This window comes from Rhopilema esculentum, chromosome 16 (genome assembly GCF_057945365.1).
Source record: "Rhopilema esculentum isolate cy_ngs chromosome 16, ASM5794536v1, whole genome shotgun sequence".
Lineage (NCBI taxonomy): Eukaryota > Metazoa > Cnidaria > Scyphozoa > Rhizostomeae > Rhizostomatidae > Rhopilema > Rhopilema esculentum.
Window position 1 is genome coordinate 10099002 of NC_142830.1, and position 14912 is coordinate 10113913.

The 14912-nt window shown below is 38.5% G+C and overlaps 2 protein-coding genes across 5 annotated transcripts in view; one reads left to right on the top strand and one right to left on the bottom strand.

Moving 5' to 3' along the window:
* Positions 1 to 7767, top strand: part of LOC135682313 (cadherin-23) — a 54432-nt gene extending 46665 nt beyond the window's left edge. For 3 of the 4 annotated variants that reach the window (XM_065197154.2, XM_065197156.2, XM_065197157.2), the window contains 4 exons: positions 915 to 1065; positions 1712 to 2104; positions 2574 to 2809; positions 4020 to 7767. In XM_065197154.2, the coding sequence (XP_065053226.2) occupies positions 915 to 1065; positions 1712 to 2104; positions 2574 to 2809; positions 4020 to 6005 (2766 nt within the window). In that variant the 3' untranslated portion in view covers positions 6006 to 7767. The remainder of the gene's footprint in view (positions 1 to 914; positions 1066 to 1711; positions 2105 to 2573; positions 2810 to 4019) is intronic. The other variant, XM_065197155.2, reaches the window with a different exon arrangement.
* The window catches only part of LOC135682338 (aladin), a 310265-nt gene that overhangs the window by 2265 nt on the left and 293088 nt on the right, over positions 1 to 14912 (bottom strand). The gene's annotated exons all lie outside the window — the stretch shown is intronic.

Consider the following 14912-nt stretch of genomic DNA (forward strand, 5'->3'; position numbering starts at 1 on the left):
GATTAAAAATTGCTTAGGAAATGAGTGAAAAATAGGACACTATTTGAAATACCGCGAAAACGCATGCCAGACAGGTGCGCTAGACTAAGAAGTCGTTATGCTGCTGTTTACATAGAGCCTATCTTACAGAAGAACTGTGTAATCAATGGCTTGTATACAATAAAAAAGTTAGGTAGTGAAGCTATTTTTCTTAATACTCTTCACAAACATGTTTTTTAGATAGATGTTAATTTAAATTTAATATATTTTGAGAGCAACCAGACTCCTTTTTCGCTGTGGCTTGCTGATATCTGCGTGTAGCTTTGATGATGTTTAACAGCGAATGAAAAAAGCATAATGCGATGTTTTGACTTGAACCACCTTTGCTCCTGTCATCCCCTTCATCATTCAACTGTTTCTTTCTAAGACATTCATTATTCAGATATCTTATTCTTCGATGTTACGCGCGGAACTCTGGCGAGATCATACTTAAGCATCATGTCAGACTGCAAGCATGATAATACGATAAATCATTTACTTTGAATTGACAAGCCCATCAATATTACACAATCTAGTGATATTAAGTCGAAATTTCCGTCCCAGACCTAACGCACTATCCAGACAACCAGAGAGAAAGTTTTGATCCGGAGAGATCAAAGACTTTTTTCTGGCTTTACTAGTGCGTCTTGTTTGAGGGTTTTATGGGCTTTGGCATAAACTTTGACCACAAAAATAAAATTTTTGCAGGAATTTTTTCTATGGCAAAGATGCTAAGGACCCGGGGTACGTTGGTATCACTTCCCTGTCGTTGTGACGATATCCATCTCGGAAAGATTAGGATGCCAACTCAACTGCTTTTACCATTGAGTACTAAGTATGACTGCCTTAAGGTAATCGCGATATCCTAAATGTAGATATTTCTTTCCCTTTCAAAGATACAAGACGTCAATGACCGTCCTCAAGATATCACCCTGTCTTCAACAACTGTGGCGGAGAACTCGCCCTCTGGAACAATTGTTGGTACTTTGAGCACAGTTGATGAAGATGCTGGACAAACTCATATCTTCAACCTCATCAACAATATAGGTAAGGATATACCCTAGATACACAAGCGGCAAAAAGGTGTGGAAATGCAAACTTTTCCATTTTACCACTAAAAATATCCTATCTATCTACTACATTACTGTTCACGCCAGTGATGTTATGGCTCTGGTACCCAGGGTAGCAAGACTGTCAGTGTCCCCGATTGCATCTCTTGTGTATTTGATTAATTCTTCCTTTTCACCAATAATATATTTCTTCTAATTCCAACAATATCCAACAAAGTCTCTCCAAACTCTTCCTCGTCGGCGTTGGGATGCTGCCCATGGATGTACTCACAGTTCTTGTAGGTCAAAGATAATATCCCTGGTCCTCTAAGACAAATTCTTCTCTTGCTGACCCTTACTAAATTCATGAAAAGTGTCCAACAATTATCTTTCCTTCCAAGAACTCGGAAATTTTGGAACGCTATAAACTCTTCTTGCTTCCCAGACCCTTATAACCTTTGTTCTTTCCAACCTAGAATCAAAAAATTTAACCTCGTCTCCCTCTTTTCTTATCCCCTCCTTCTATTCCCTGGTTAGGGCTTTGATATAGGCCTCCAGGTCTCTCCCTGACATAACCGACTAAAAAAAACTGGTCGGTGCATTAATGCTTGAAATGCAATTCACACATATCTTCTTGCTTCTAGATAATTTGGCGATACATGGAATGCATCTTATCGTAGCTGGAAAACTCGATTTTGAAATAGAAGCATCAATCAGCATAATGATAAATGCGACTGATTCCGGGAATCCAGCGCTGAGTTTCCAAAAATCTTTCAACATAACCATTACGGATTCCAATGATGCACCATCTGATATTGTCGTCACACTTTATCCAGTACCAGAGAACAACACAGCTGACAGGGCCGTGGCTAATCTTAAAGTAATCGACGAAGATCGAGATCACAGAGTTCGCTCATGCTCTGTTGTCAACAACCCTGGCTTCTTTTTCTTCAGAAGTGGAGCTAGTATCGATACTGTCGATATGTGGATCAGGGGAAGTGCTACCTTGGATTTTGAGACTGCTCCAGTTATCAATGGTATATTTTGTTATTTCCCACCTATTGACAATTCCTTGTTATATTGCAAAGTCTAATTGTGACCAGGAAAAGAAAGTTCAGCTTCTTTTGTAATGTCCCCGCGATTAGGAGTTTCGGGAAATTGCTATTTCAGTGAAAAACGTTTTTTTAAATTGCAAAATTTGTATACTTTCTTGTAAGACTGTGTCCAATTTTGCTAATCTCATCGTTGTTTCCATTATGGGATATTTTTAAGTTTGGAGCTCTACCGCCACTAGGCTGACTTTAGAATCTGGTAAAACAACGTAGAAAAATCAGAAATTTCGATTACTTTCATCGTCCTACTAGAGATTTCTTGCTTGATATGTTACTTCGTACATTGTTTACATATTGAATTTTTTGATACACTGTATGTTGACACCGCTGCTATCTTATTGGAAAGAGTATGTCACTCACCTCTTTGTGACTTTTGACACGATTTTTCCACCAGCAACAGTACAATGCTTCGACAATGGCTCACCAGCTTTATCAGTGCAAAAACAGATAAGCATTGCTGTTATTGATTCCAATGATAAACCAACAGAAATCTTGATCAATGGAGGAAGTCGGGTCTTGTTACCGGAGAATTCACCACCAGAAGCAGTGGTTGGGCAGCTGACATGCATTGATCAAGACAAAAGCCAGAAACACACGTACACAATGTATTCCAAGGATGACGTTTTCATGGTAATGCTTTTCTGCTGTACAATTTCCCGTAGATTAATTCGCCACATTATTGTCCTACCTGCTGCAACTCCTGACATCTTCTCGAAGAAATTTATTTCTATTCGAGCCAAAAAATAAAGTACCAGTGATTTGAATTTGTCTTTGATAAACTGACAAGCAAATTTATATGCATCGGGTCTTCTTTTCTCAATAGAAAAAGTGAGGGTCAATAATTCATTTCAGTCTACCGGGGGTCGCAAGAAATTATGTCTTATTTTCTACTTACTGGTAAAGTTATTACTACGAAAAAAATTTATATTGCGAAGTGCCATTACTTTTGTTAGAGCTTCCTTTAATCGAAACATTTGCCCTCAACGTCCCTTTTTGCTACAAGTTCAAGGCTTTAATTTCAGCAAAAAAGTTACCTGATGATCAAAAATTACTGAATGAATCTGACAAGTTTGTAACAAACGAAAGTTTTGAAATCCGACCATCAAGAACGTTGGAATCGGTTGCCATCCTAGGGCATCTTTACCGTTCATCTCTCTGCCACTTGTTTTGACTGTCCATCTTTTTGTTAGGGCGATACACGAATGATACATTAACGCTTTTGGTGTATAGAACTGGACGGTTCTAAGTTGCTACTCCGAGTTTCACGCTAAACGCGATCAACAGGCAACCGAATGATACATTATGTAGTGTTTTAGGAGCAGTTTCGTTTGTCAATGCAGTACCACTAATATTGCAAATCCTTATTCAGGGGACCAGACACTGCTTAACTTTTTTACTTTCTCCCCAATAAATTGACCTGATAAAAGGTCATTTCCTTCAGTTTTTATCATTCTCAAACAAGAAAAATATGCATATTTTTGTAAGAAACATTCTAGTGGGTGACCATCTGATTGCTCGTGGGCCATAAGTGCGTATGACCCTCCCTTCGAGCTTTTTATGCAAGAATGAAATAGCACTGATCTTACCCAACGCTCCTGTTGTTGAAAGGACGACCCCCTTTGCTGCGGCGACAAACTCTTTGTTGAAGAGATGACCCATTAGCTGAGGTAACGAACCCTTTGCTGTGGAAACAACCCCGTTCCTGAGGAACCTTATCTAAAAAAATCTATTTTGCCTTAACTGTTGAATGAAAAATCATAATAGGTCCTTTTTTGGGACTTAAACATTAAACCTATATCGTTTATTAATTGTTGTAAGAACTTCCAATTTTTCTTTGCAGATTAATGAGAATTCTGTTCTTTTACGCGTGAAAAACGCGTCTCGGCTGGACTACGAGGCATTGCCCGCTTCCAAGACCATCCCAATAACCATAAAAGTGACTGATAACGGCCAGCCTAGTCTGTCTTTATCTGCCGACATCCAAGTGGAAATCACGGATGTTAACGAGTTCCCATCTAATATCCGTATGGTGAACCTTGTTGGAAACGAGGTACCAGAAAACACAACGGTTGGCACACACATTGGAGAACTTTTTGCCGATAACCCAGAAGGATTCAAACAACTTTTGACCTTTTCTGCATTGAACTGGCGGGATACATTCCAAGTTGTCGAGACCCATGGACCTGCTAAGGTATCTTATTTAGCCCTTAAAAAAGAACTTGATTTTGATACAGTTCAGAATTATAATCTAAGCTTGAATGTTAGTGATAATGGCGTGCCACCGCTTTCGGCCCAAGGAATGGTCGTAATTAAAGTAAAACGGTCTGACCCATGTTTTACGGGCACCCTGGACTGCGGAGAAGAGCTTTGCCAGCGCATTAACACCACCCACGGAAACTGTGGATGTCTGCGTGGTTACGAGCCAAAAATGGGCACTTGTCAGCAAATAGACGACTGCAAGGCTGGCTGCCAGTTTTGCGATGATCCGGACAAGGCATGCAAGTCCAAAGCTACTTGCTTGCCATGCAGCAACAACGGAACTTGTGTTGACAAGCTGATGAGCTTCAGGTGTGTTTGTCAACCAGGGTTCACTGACGATCGCTGCAAGACAAATATTGACGACTGTGCAGGAGCACCATGTCAGCATGGCACATGCTTCGATCTCGTTAACAATTATCGATGCGAATGCGACGATGGTTACGAGGGTCGCAACTGTGAGATCGATATAAATGAATGCAACAGAAAAGAGTGCGTGAAAGGTGACTGTTCAGATCTTGTAGCAGGATTTTCGTGTTCGTGTTCTGAAGGTATCTGGGGCTTAGTATGTAACAGACTGGAAAAAGATTGTAATCCTAATCCATGCGGTAATAATGTCTGCGTCCCTCCTGGGTATGCCGATGTTAAAAGCTTAGATAAAGGTGGTCAAAAGGTTCTTTGTGCCACTGAGAACCAAGTAGTGACACTTTCTTTTCCTTCGACGTCAGTTCCAGAAAATACCCTGTTGCAGAACAAATGGAAATACACATTTAGAAGCTTTATAACAAAATTGGTTGATATCCCGTACTATGCTGTTGACCTCGACGAAGATTTATCAAATGGAGGCTTCTTTAAGGCTACTGATGTTGTTATGTATCCCTTAAAGTCATCAAAGACGAAGAGAAATGTTCTCTCTGAATCAAAGCATGTTTTGTTTCCTTTGGCTATCAGAGTTAAAGATAACCTTGTGGCGCAAGATTCTTTCTTGAGGGCTGTCAATAAAACTTGTTCCAGATTGCAAAAGTCTTCGATATATTGGGTTTATTGCGATGCTTCCTACCAGCGGATCAAGGAACTTGGTATTACAGCCGAAACAGGAAAGAGTTCGAAAGACAAAGAGGGAGACGTTGGTGGCTTCAAGATCCTTAAGGGTAACAACATTTACATTCTAATTGGCGGTGGAGCTGGTTTATTAATGATGGTCGCATTTGTTCTAATCGCACGAATAAGGAAACGAAACGCACGTAGGAATGCCGCTGCGGAGGCGACACAATTTCCTGGCGATGTTGGCGTTAACTATTATGATGCAATGGAGAGACATATAGCTAAGAGATGTGACACAGATGTTGCCATGGTAAACCCAATGTACGGCGAAGATGAAAATGAGGTCAATAACCACAGCAAAATGTTTTCTAACCCGTTATATGGAGCTACAAACCTTACTCACGACGAAGATGACAACACTGAAACCAGTGAGGATCCTGGCCTAACTAATCCTTTGTACAGCCAAGTGCAGTGGTATGGTGATGAAGTCAGGTCAAACAAAGTGCCCAGTGACTCTGATTGCTAAACTGTTTGGTTGGACTGCTCCAACTTGCTTGCAATGAAGCTTGGTGCTGATTTTGTAGATAGTAAGCTTAGGGTTTATTTTTTTCGTTTTAGAGTATTATCTTAATTATTTGCTGTGATGATAGACATTTTTTATTTCCTGTGATTAGATTGCAAAGAAGGGGATTCGTTTGACATGATCATTAGTCAGAAAAATTCCAGTCGTCGCTTAACCCAGAGCATCGCGCTATAGTGTAACCAGTCTGAAAGTTGTTGCTTATTTTCTTGTACGATGTGTCTGCAGCCCTTCTGCAGGTGTTTTCTCTACGATGTTTCTCCAAAATACAAACTAAGACCAATGTCTTTGATTAAGTGTAATTTGGTGGCCTATTTTGTAAGGAAAAACTCCAATTACTTATGGAAGGTTATGTTCTGTTTTTCATTAAAAACTCCCAATTCAAGTATTTCCTTTTCGCTAAGGCATATTCCTTTTTGGTAGTCTATTACACCACTTTAAGCAGCAATTTCACGTTAAAACATAGTAGGTCTTTAAAGAAATTCTTGTCTCCTTCTTTGCTTTGAGCTATTTGTGCATTTGATACGTAGTTTTGTTAGTTGTTTTAATTACAAATCGCTTTTCAATGTCTCTTGCATTGTTTGGATTTTTGTGGAATATTAGAAATGAAAGAATTTATTTTTAATTTTGAATTGTTCATAATTGAAAAATGAAAGTTATCAAATTTTGAGAAGCAAAATATCCTTGACTGTTGTAATAATTAATATGTAATGTTTTACTTGAATAGTATTGCAAAACCTATTGTAAAAAGTAGATTAAGCTTAGGGTTTAAATCGTGGACTCCGGGAAAATGGTTGTTCTGTGTGCACTGCCAGATCAGGCACATAGCACAACATTATTGCAATACGTAGAACATTGATCAAATCTTAGCTATGCATAATCGTTGACCAAATAATGTTTCAACAGTTGAAATGAGCTAACTCAAGCAATATCTCCGTATTGACTTAGCCAGTTTGTAAAAGTCTGACTCAGCCATAGCTGTCAAGATTTGATCGATGATTTGGTTTTTGGGGAAAGTAATGTTAAAATTTCTTGAATCGATTATCTCGATTGATTAATGTTGTACAGCACCAACTGGTTTGGTTTTAGGCTGATTTTGTCATTTTCGTATTGTATTGTAAATGGACGTATAAGGTGATAGGGCACTGCTAGGCAGCTTAAAGTTGAAATTTTTAATTAGCCTCGTTCTTTGGAGCTGAATTTCAATTCATGAGTCATATCTAAGGTCCTAGACAACGACGAAGTTGGCCATACACCTGAACCCTTAACTTTGTCGGCCATATTCTTGAGTTGGGTCTGATATCCACACTAAGTTCTTGAATATAATCTTTTTCCCCTAGTACGCTTTAGGACTCAAAACTAACCAGTTATGTCTGTTTTGAAAAATTGGAGAACATGAATGTCATATATCATAAGTTAATTCAAGTTAACAAAAAGAGCTGCCTATTTAGTATATTGCCCTACACGTATCAAAACGTTTGGTAGCTTTTTAAAATTTGTAGTCTTATGAAAGTTACAGCTACTGAGCTCGTTTTCAATTGCATAAACACACACTTTTTGCACTTCATAGATTTTAGATTTACTTGATTTTTATAAAAAAAGTTGTATTTTTCTGTCTCGCAAAGGCTCCTAAATACTCATTCGAATACTGTCAAAGGCCATCGTTATTTCATCGTGATCCATCAATCACCATGTCTGGTAAATGTATACTGCCGTAATGGGCGTAGGGACTATGGGGCATGTACCCATATTATTTGCCATTGAAAATACAGTAGGCCTTGGTTTATTCTCCAAGGGAACTTTCTAGAAAGTGCTTTTCATCCAAATTGCTGTTTTTCCCAATGCTGTGTCTATTTCATTTCAATCAGTGTTGCAGATGCTACATCTACTTTGCTGCGCTGCGACAGATCTTCAATGCTGCTCCTGAGATCTGTTGCTGCACACCTCATTCGATATGAATTGAATACATCACATCATGGGTCAGGTTTTTGCAAAACCAACAATCAGTTGAAAGTCATTGAAAGACAATCTAAGGTTCCTGATAATAGTGCACGTTTTCGGCTTTGAAACGACACTTTTTCTGATTGTGAGATTATCAAAAGGCCTCTGCCCACCCTCCGTCAACTCTCCTGATGTAGTTTCAGAGCAATTTTTATATCCGATTAGAAAATTTGATTTAGTTGCAACCAAAGCTCGACTGAGGTTCTCTTCGTCATCCTTTCTAACATTGTTATGCAAATATTGGCGAGAGTTGCCCGTGACCCAGATTCAGAAAAGTTAGGCCTAATTTGCTTGCACCTGTTCCTAGTGGCTTGCTGTGCCTTTGACCACTTTATCACGAAAAGCGCGCGGATGCTCGGAGAAAGAAAGTTTCAAATCTCTAAATCTTTAATGCTGCGAGTCTGTTGAAATGAAAGGTTAATATTAAGCAAAACGATATGTGTTTAATGTGGTTTTTGCTGTGGAGTCAATTGCCGTCAAATGACGCAAAGAGATAGCTGTGAAATCATCACAGTTTCGATGTTGCATCGTTTTGAAATGCTGTTTTTTGTTTCTTTATCGTTTCGAGACCCCTGCATTTATTTTGCTAGAAAGTAAATAAAAATTTGCCAAATATTTGTGACGAACATCCTTTCAATTGGAAAAGTTGGTCATAAGTTGGGAAAACATTGTTTTTTTAATCGTCTATTTTTTAAATCCTAATACTCAAAATACATAATTCATAAAATCCGAAAAATCAAAATTTTGATATATTCCATCACACCAAGTAAAAGAGTTTTCTGTTTAACCTGAAAACAAGTGTAGATATATTTGAAGGAATGTAAAATAATTAGAATACAAACAGAGATAAAAGCTTCAAGAATGCTTTCCAAGACCTCTGCATTCTTATCGCTTGAGAAAGGCATCGTTTGCAGTCCATCACTTTCAACTCTACTGTTGCCTTCACAAGGTATTAACTTCAAGTTAAAATGAAAGCAGAGACGTTTGATTGCAATGAGCCAAACGATGGCAATCAATTTTACTTAAAAGTATCTGTTTTGAAGGCTCAAATTGATTAGCTCGAATTGATCTATTTAAATTAAGGCACTTTTTTACAGTAGAAGCAATCCTGCCCTAAGCATCAACATCGATTAGCCCTTGTTCATTGTAATTTAAAATCAAGACTTAATCACAGTGATTCGATGATGAATCAGCGTATACTCATGAGACCACATCTCAGTCTATTCGTGACAGAATGAGGTTATATGTGGTAAAATGTAAAAAAAACCATAATGATATTTTTATCAAAATTTTTGCTTTTTTTCAATAGTATTTCTCTACAAAAGTTGTACCAACGAGTCATATGAAATTATACTGTGATATTTGTTTTCTTAGGGCCTGTGGCACCTTGTCATTTGTCTGCTTTTTTCGATGCATTAGTTGCAGAATCGCATCTCAATTTTAGGCAGTTAGATTTCTAGTGTAGGTAATCAGTCGAGCAATAAAGTTCTCTGAAGAGTAAGTTCTTTGATATTTTATTTCCCATCGTCTGCAAATCCTTAAACTGCTTCTTTCTAGTCAGCCCATAAGTCTCAAGGCAGTAACATACCTCTGAATACACAACAAAATTATGAAATGATTTCTGGCATTCTTAAAGAATATTTTGCTTTAGTTTGACAAAATATGGGTTCATATTTACCAATTTCTTTTTTTGTAATTTTGCGTTTTCAAGAAAAGTTTAGTATCAGTTGTGATGCAAGTAGTTAATATCATATGTGAAAAACCAGTTTTTTAACATGCTTGACTTGGGATATCATTCAGATAAAGGGTAAAAAGAACTGGTCTTAGTATGGATCCATGAGGCACTCTTGGCTTATTTAGAACATTTTGCTTTTAGTTACTGTCTACTGAGTTCTGTTTTTAAGTGACTAGAGAGCCAGTTGTGTATGCCCCGTAATGATAGAGCTTTTTGTGTACAATGGCCACTCGTGCTAAAAGCTGAAGTTAGAACTACGCGGTGTTTGTTATCAACGGGGTTTTGATAAATGTTGTCATCAGGACTTGCATGGCTCAAGAACGGGATGAACTGCAGAGGGCTTTTCTTTAAAACCAAACTGAAGGCTATAGAACATTTTTTTCCTAGAGTGCAGGAATGGCGGTACGGGGGGAGGGCAAGGGGGCTTAAGCCCGTCGGCAGTTACCTTGAATAAAGATGTCATAACCTTGAATGTTTGTCTCAAGCGCCACGCCTAAAAGGATTGTTGCTAGAAGATGTTTCATATGTTTTGATGTTAGTAAAAAGTATACATTGTTTAGGAATCTACTCTCCCTATGTTGCTTTCATAGTTACCAGTCGCCTTATTCCATTGCCCAAGATTACTGTTATTGTGAAATGTCATTTCTATGTAATATGATACTTGTTTAATCACTAGAACCTAACTGTTGTCGTGAACTTTTCGCAAAATTTGAAATATAAGAGTTTATGAGATAAGGCTATTATATTCCGCTACCTTAACAAAGTTCTGTCACCGTTCATCAAAACGATACTCATCTATCCCTATGTTTTGACCCCATCACCTTTAGATGAATAAGAGCAAATCTTCGATGAGTCAATTATTTCGAGAATCTGGTGCATCCCTCGAAGCAAGATACAAGATATACTATTTCTACTATGACGTTATACAGATGGGAACTTGGAGCCATGGTCAAACGGAGTACCTCTACTTCTCCTTCTTAGCTAATCTCACACCAAAAGTTTCTGGAGGGGTGGGGGGTGGGGGGGAGATGGAGGGTGCATGGAAAACTATTTTATGTAGATTCGGGAGCCAGATCAGACCTCCTATGCATGCTTGCACGCATGCAAGCAACAGGTGGATCTAAACATAACAAACACGTTAAAAATACCAACGGCTGTGTATATGTCAGGAAATAGGGCCTTCTCTTTCCACAAGGTTGGCGAAAATGGATCCCCATCTTGGCTGGTCTTGAGCACTCTTCTTCAGGTTCTCATACCTTGGTGTACCACATTTGTCTTGGTCTTCTTCTCTCTCTCTCTTCTCTTATATAATGTTAGATATAGGGTTTTTGTAGGTTTCGTATGGACGTTGTAAAGTATTTTTATGTTCTTTCTTGCCAACGTTAATAATCTCGATATCATCCATTCCTCGCAGATTCTTTGTACATGACTATTTACCAAATTTCCAGATTGTTTTTAAATTTCGAGCTTAGAAATAGGTATACCTTAGACTTTAATAAATGTTTGGTACGGGCTTATAATATAATTCTGTGTTCCAGAGGGGTGAACTTTTAGGATAGGGGTGCTTGGGTTACTTTTTGGGTCTTGAATTTGAAAAATGATTATTTTTTTGGATCAGTCAATTGTACAATCACTTGTAGGGTTCATGAAATTCCGAATTGTTTTTTTGGGTATCGTTAATGGGGAAATTTTTAAAAAACAGAGAAAAAAGCAAACTTTCTTTTGCAGTTTGAGGTTAACTTTTTCTCTAGTAATTATTTTTTGAGCTGATGGTTTCTACCCTAGCCTGAGCACCCCTATCCTGGAAAAAGATTATTCCCCCTTGGTGCTATGTTAGCCAATGAAGAATATCCAGGACACTGGCTAGTGGGGCCAGTGGAACAGAATTATGCCATTTTTCAAAGGACAAGTGCTACACTTCTAAAAAAATTGAAAATGTCATTTTTCAAAGGAAAGACAGGAATCAGTATTAGAAGACCCACAAAAATCTGTCTCCTATAAATTGAGCCCATCGCTACTTTCAAAAACATGATGGATCGAAAAGAAATATCAAGGTTGTGGGTATTGCCTTTTGGGCCTAAACCTGTCTTTGAAGCATTTGAAGTTCATCATGCTTGAATTCCTCGTTTTAGCAGGTCATCTATTGAAATGCCACAGTATTTTCTTGTAAAGCCTTTTGGTTGTGTATTGAATTTCAAACTAATGCCAGGTTTAAGACACACAGACTCGACGAGACATGACGTTTGCTTATGAGCATATGGAATTGAAGCATAATTGCCATTTTTAGACGTTCGGTTTTTGATTCATTGCATTACCTTCTTGATATACCCAAAGGCTCCTTTTAACATAACAAACATTGCACGAAGGAGAGAAGAGAGAAGCACTGTTTTTAAGATATATTCCAATACAATTCTACTAAGACGAGATCCCAAAGAGAAAAATGTGTCTATCCTGATACCATTACATAAAGGTAGAGATAAAAAGAAAACCCATTTAAACTCCACGAAAAATGCTGCGAAAAAATTAAAAACTTTTTTACCATGCAGAAATATCGAGTTCTACTTGAAAAAGTGTCAGAATGCCAATTTTCTTCAAAATGTGCCAAAAGCATTAATTGTGTAACTCATGATTATTTGATACATGACATCGAAACGTTAGAAATATCGACTATGACATGTTTCAAAATTGACCGTTTACCTTTTCTTATTAGAATGCATAAAAGAATTTGATACAATTGGTGTAGTAGATATAGGGCTGGAAGGGCTTTTACCCCCATTTTCAGGAAAAGGTAGGGACATGCACACTCCATTCGGGCATTCATTATTCCCCACATCGATAATATTTGGACAAGATGCACACTAACCCCCCTCCCCCGTAGACATGTACCACCCGCTACGCCTATGCTCGATATCTTGAGTACGTTGGGGATTCTGAGAACGAATCCTTTAAATTAATTAACTTCTTAATTTGCTGACACGTGTACAGTCAGGATACGTTATTGAGATTTCACTTTTCCAGAGCAATGACCTGTAATTTTAGGAAAAACCTGCTTGTAAAGGGGCTTCAGTGCTATCTCGTGACGGTATGAGTCATATAAATAAAGATCAAAGAAAGACAGAAGAACATTCTTGTGGGGTTTTTAAAACTTGTTTATATTTTTCTTTGTGTCCTTATTTACCCGCTTTTGCATATCAAAATTCCCAATAAATGCATGCTCGTTTTATGCCTTTACCCTAGCAATGACTTTGAAGTGCCGCTAATGTCCCTGATGACCACCTCTTTTCAATGTCGCCTCTATTTGAATTGATTTATCTCATCTGAAACATAATTTGCCTAAACGATATACACACATTGCCATTGTGCATTGAAGCCTTGCACCACCAGTTATCCCATTTCAATGTAATTCACTGCAACGGAGCACCTGTCATTCCCTGAAATCGGCAATTCACTGCTTTGTATGCACAGGTTTCACTCATTATTGCAAGACCGGTCAGCACAATTCAAGGATATTCAAGTTCATGAAACTGAACGACACGTGCGTTTGTCCTTATCGATATTCATTAGAGCCACAAGAATACAATCACCTTGATTGATACAAATCATACTTCCCAGGGGGGTGAAGGGGAATGACTCTGGCTATTTCTTAACGGGGAGAAGCCACGGCTTGTGAGGGTCGGCCTACGCTTCCTTGCAACTCGGTTCTAGTCCTTCCCTTGGCAGTGGTGTAGTCGCAAAATTTTAGGAAGCATAACGGCACAATGCCGCGTTACCCCTCCACTGTTGGGTGCTTCCATTTCTTGTTCAGTGCGACTCTGGCTTCCAGGTGGTTCTAATCCTACGATTCCCCAATCTGCATTCTGTACGTTAAACTGCGTGCCTTTTGATATCGAATGGACTGCTTCATGTTCAGTTAGGATTTTAGCTTGACTACTCCTTAACTTCACCAACAGTGTCATCGGAACCTATCCCCCATCTCTCAATGGTCACCACCAAGCCCTGTCTTTTCTATCACACAGAATTCATCCAGTGCATATCCCTCTGTAACATTCAAATAAGTAGAGAACAAGACACTTGCCCGAATCCTGTTATAGGTTTACATCATTACATTAGTGTATCCCGCATTTAGTCCGATTAGCTGTTCATTTTATCGATGTTTGCGACTTTAAGGGGTGCCAGCCCCCAGTCCCCCGCTTTGTCCGCTCGTGCATCATTTTGTTCTATTGAACAACGTTTGCGATGGCTGCGTGTCTTGGGCGAGTTGTGCCAATCAATGTTTCCAACGGCATACCTTCAAATGTAACCCCAAAGAAGGACCCCATCTTTCAAATTCGTTGGAATTTCATTTATCTTTTTCCTTCTTTCTTGTGGCAAGTTACGTACAGTTTACTAGCGACTGCAAGAGTTTACCGTTCCAAAATTTTACTGAGGTTCATGAAACATAAATGGTCTTCTTGAAAATGAAATAGGTCTTCTTGAATTAATCTATGCCTATCTTTCCGTCATTCCTTTTTCAAATATCCCACAACAGCTTTTGCTTCTGAATTTTTTACACGAAAGGCGTAACTCTGGACGCACAAGCAATGGCCAATGCAGAAATCACCAAGAGTAAGCTAAATGGGAAGCTGAAACTAAAGAAGGGGGTAACAGAGAAGAAGATCTGGTTATGGAGCCCCAAGAAAAGTCTGTTGTCTCTTTCAAGATCTGTTAGTGATTTCTAGAAGAAACCGTCAGAGTAATAAACCTTCCTCAAGAAATCTGCACTGCATGCGCGCATTCCCTTTTTATTTATTGCTAATATATTTTTATTCAGCCAATCTGATTTTTAAAAAAAATTGGAAATAACGAGTTTTTTGGAACCGAACCATTTTTTTTATTTCAAGATTTGTGGGTGTTTGTTGATTAAACTACAATAAATTATTTTTTCTAAGAACCAGATAATTTCGGTTCGTACATAACGTACACAAATCTTGGTCTCAAATAACCAATTCCCTTCATCGATATTGTCTTAAGCAAACGTTTATTAAACATAACTACACCCCAATTTGTTTATCCATCATAGGGCACTGGGGGAATATGGTCGACCACGATATCATTTTGCACTTGGTTTGGGCTTCCGA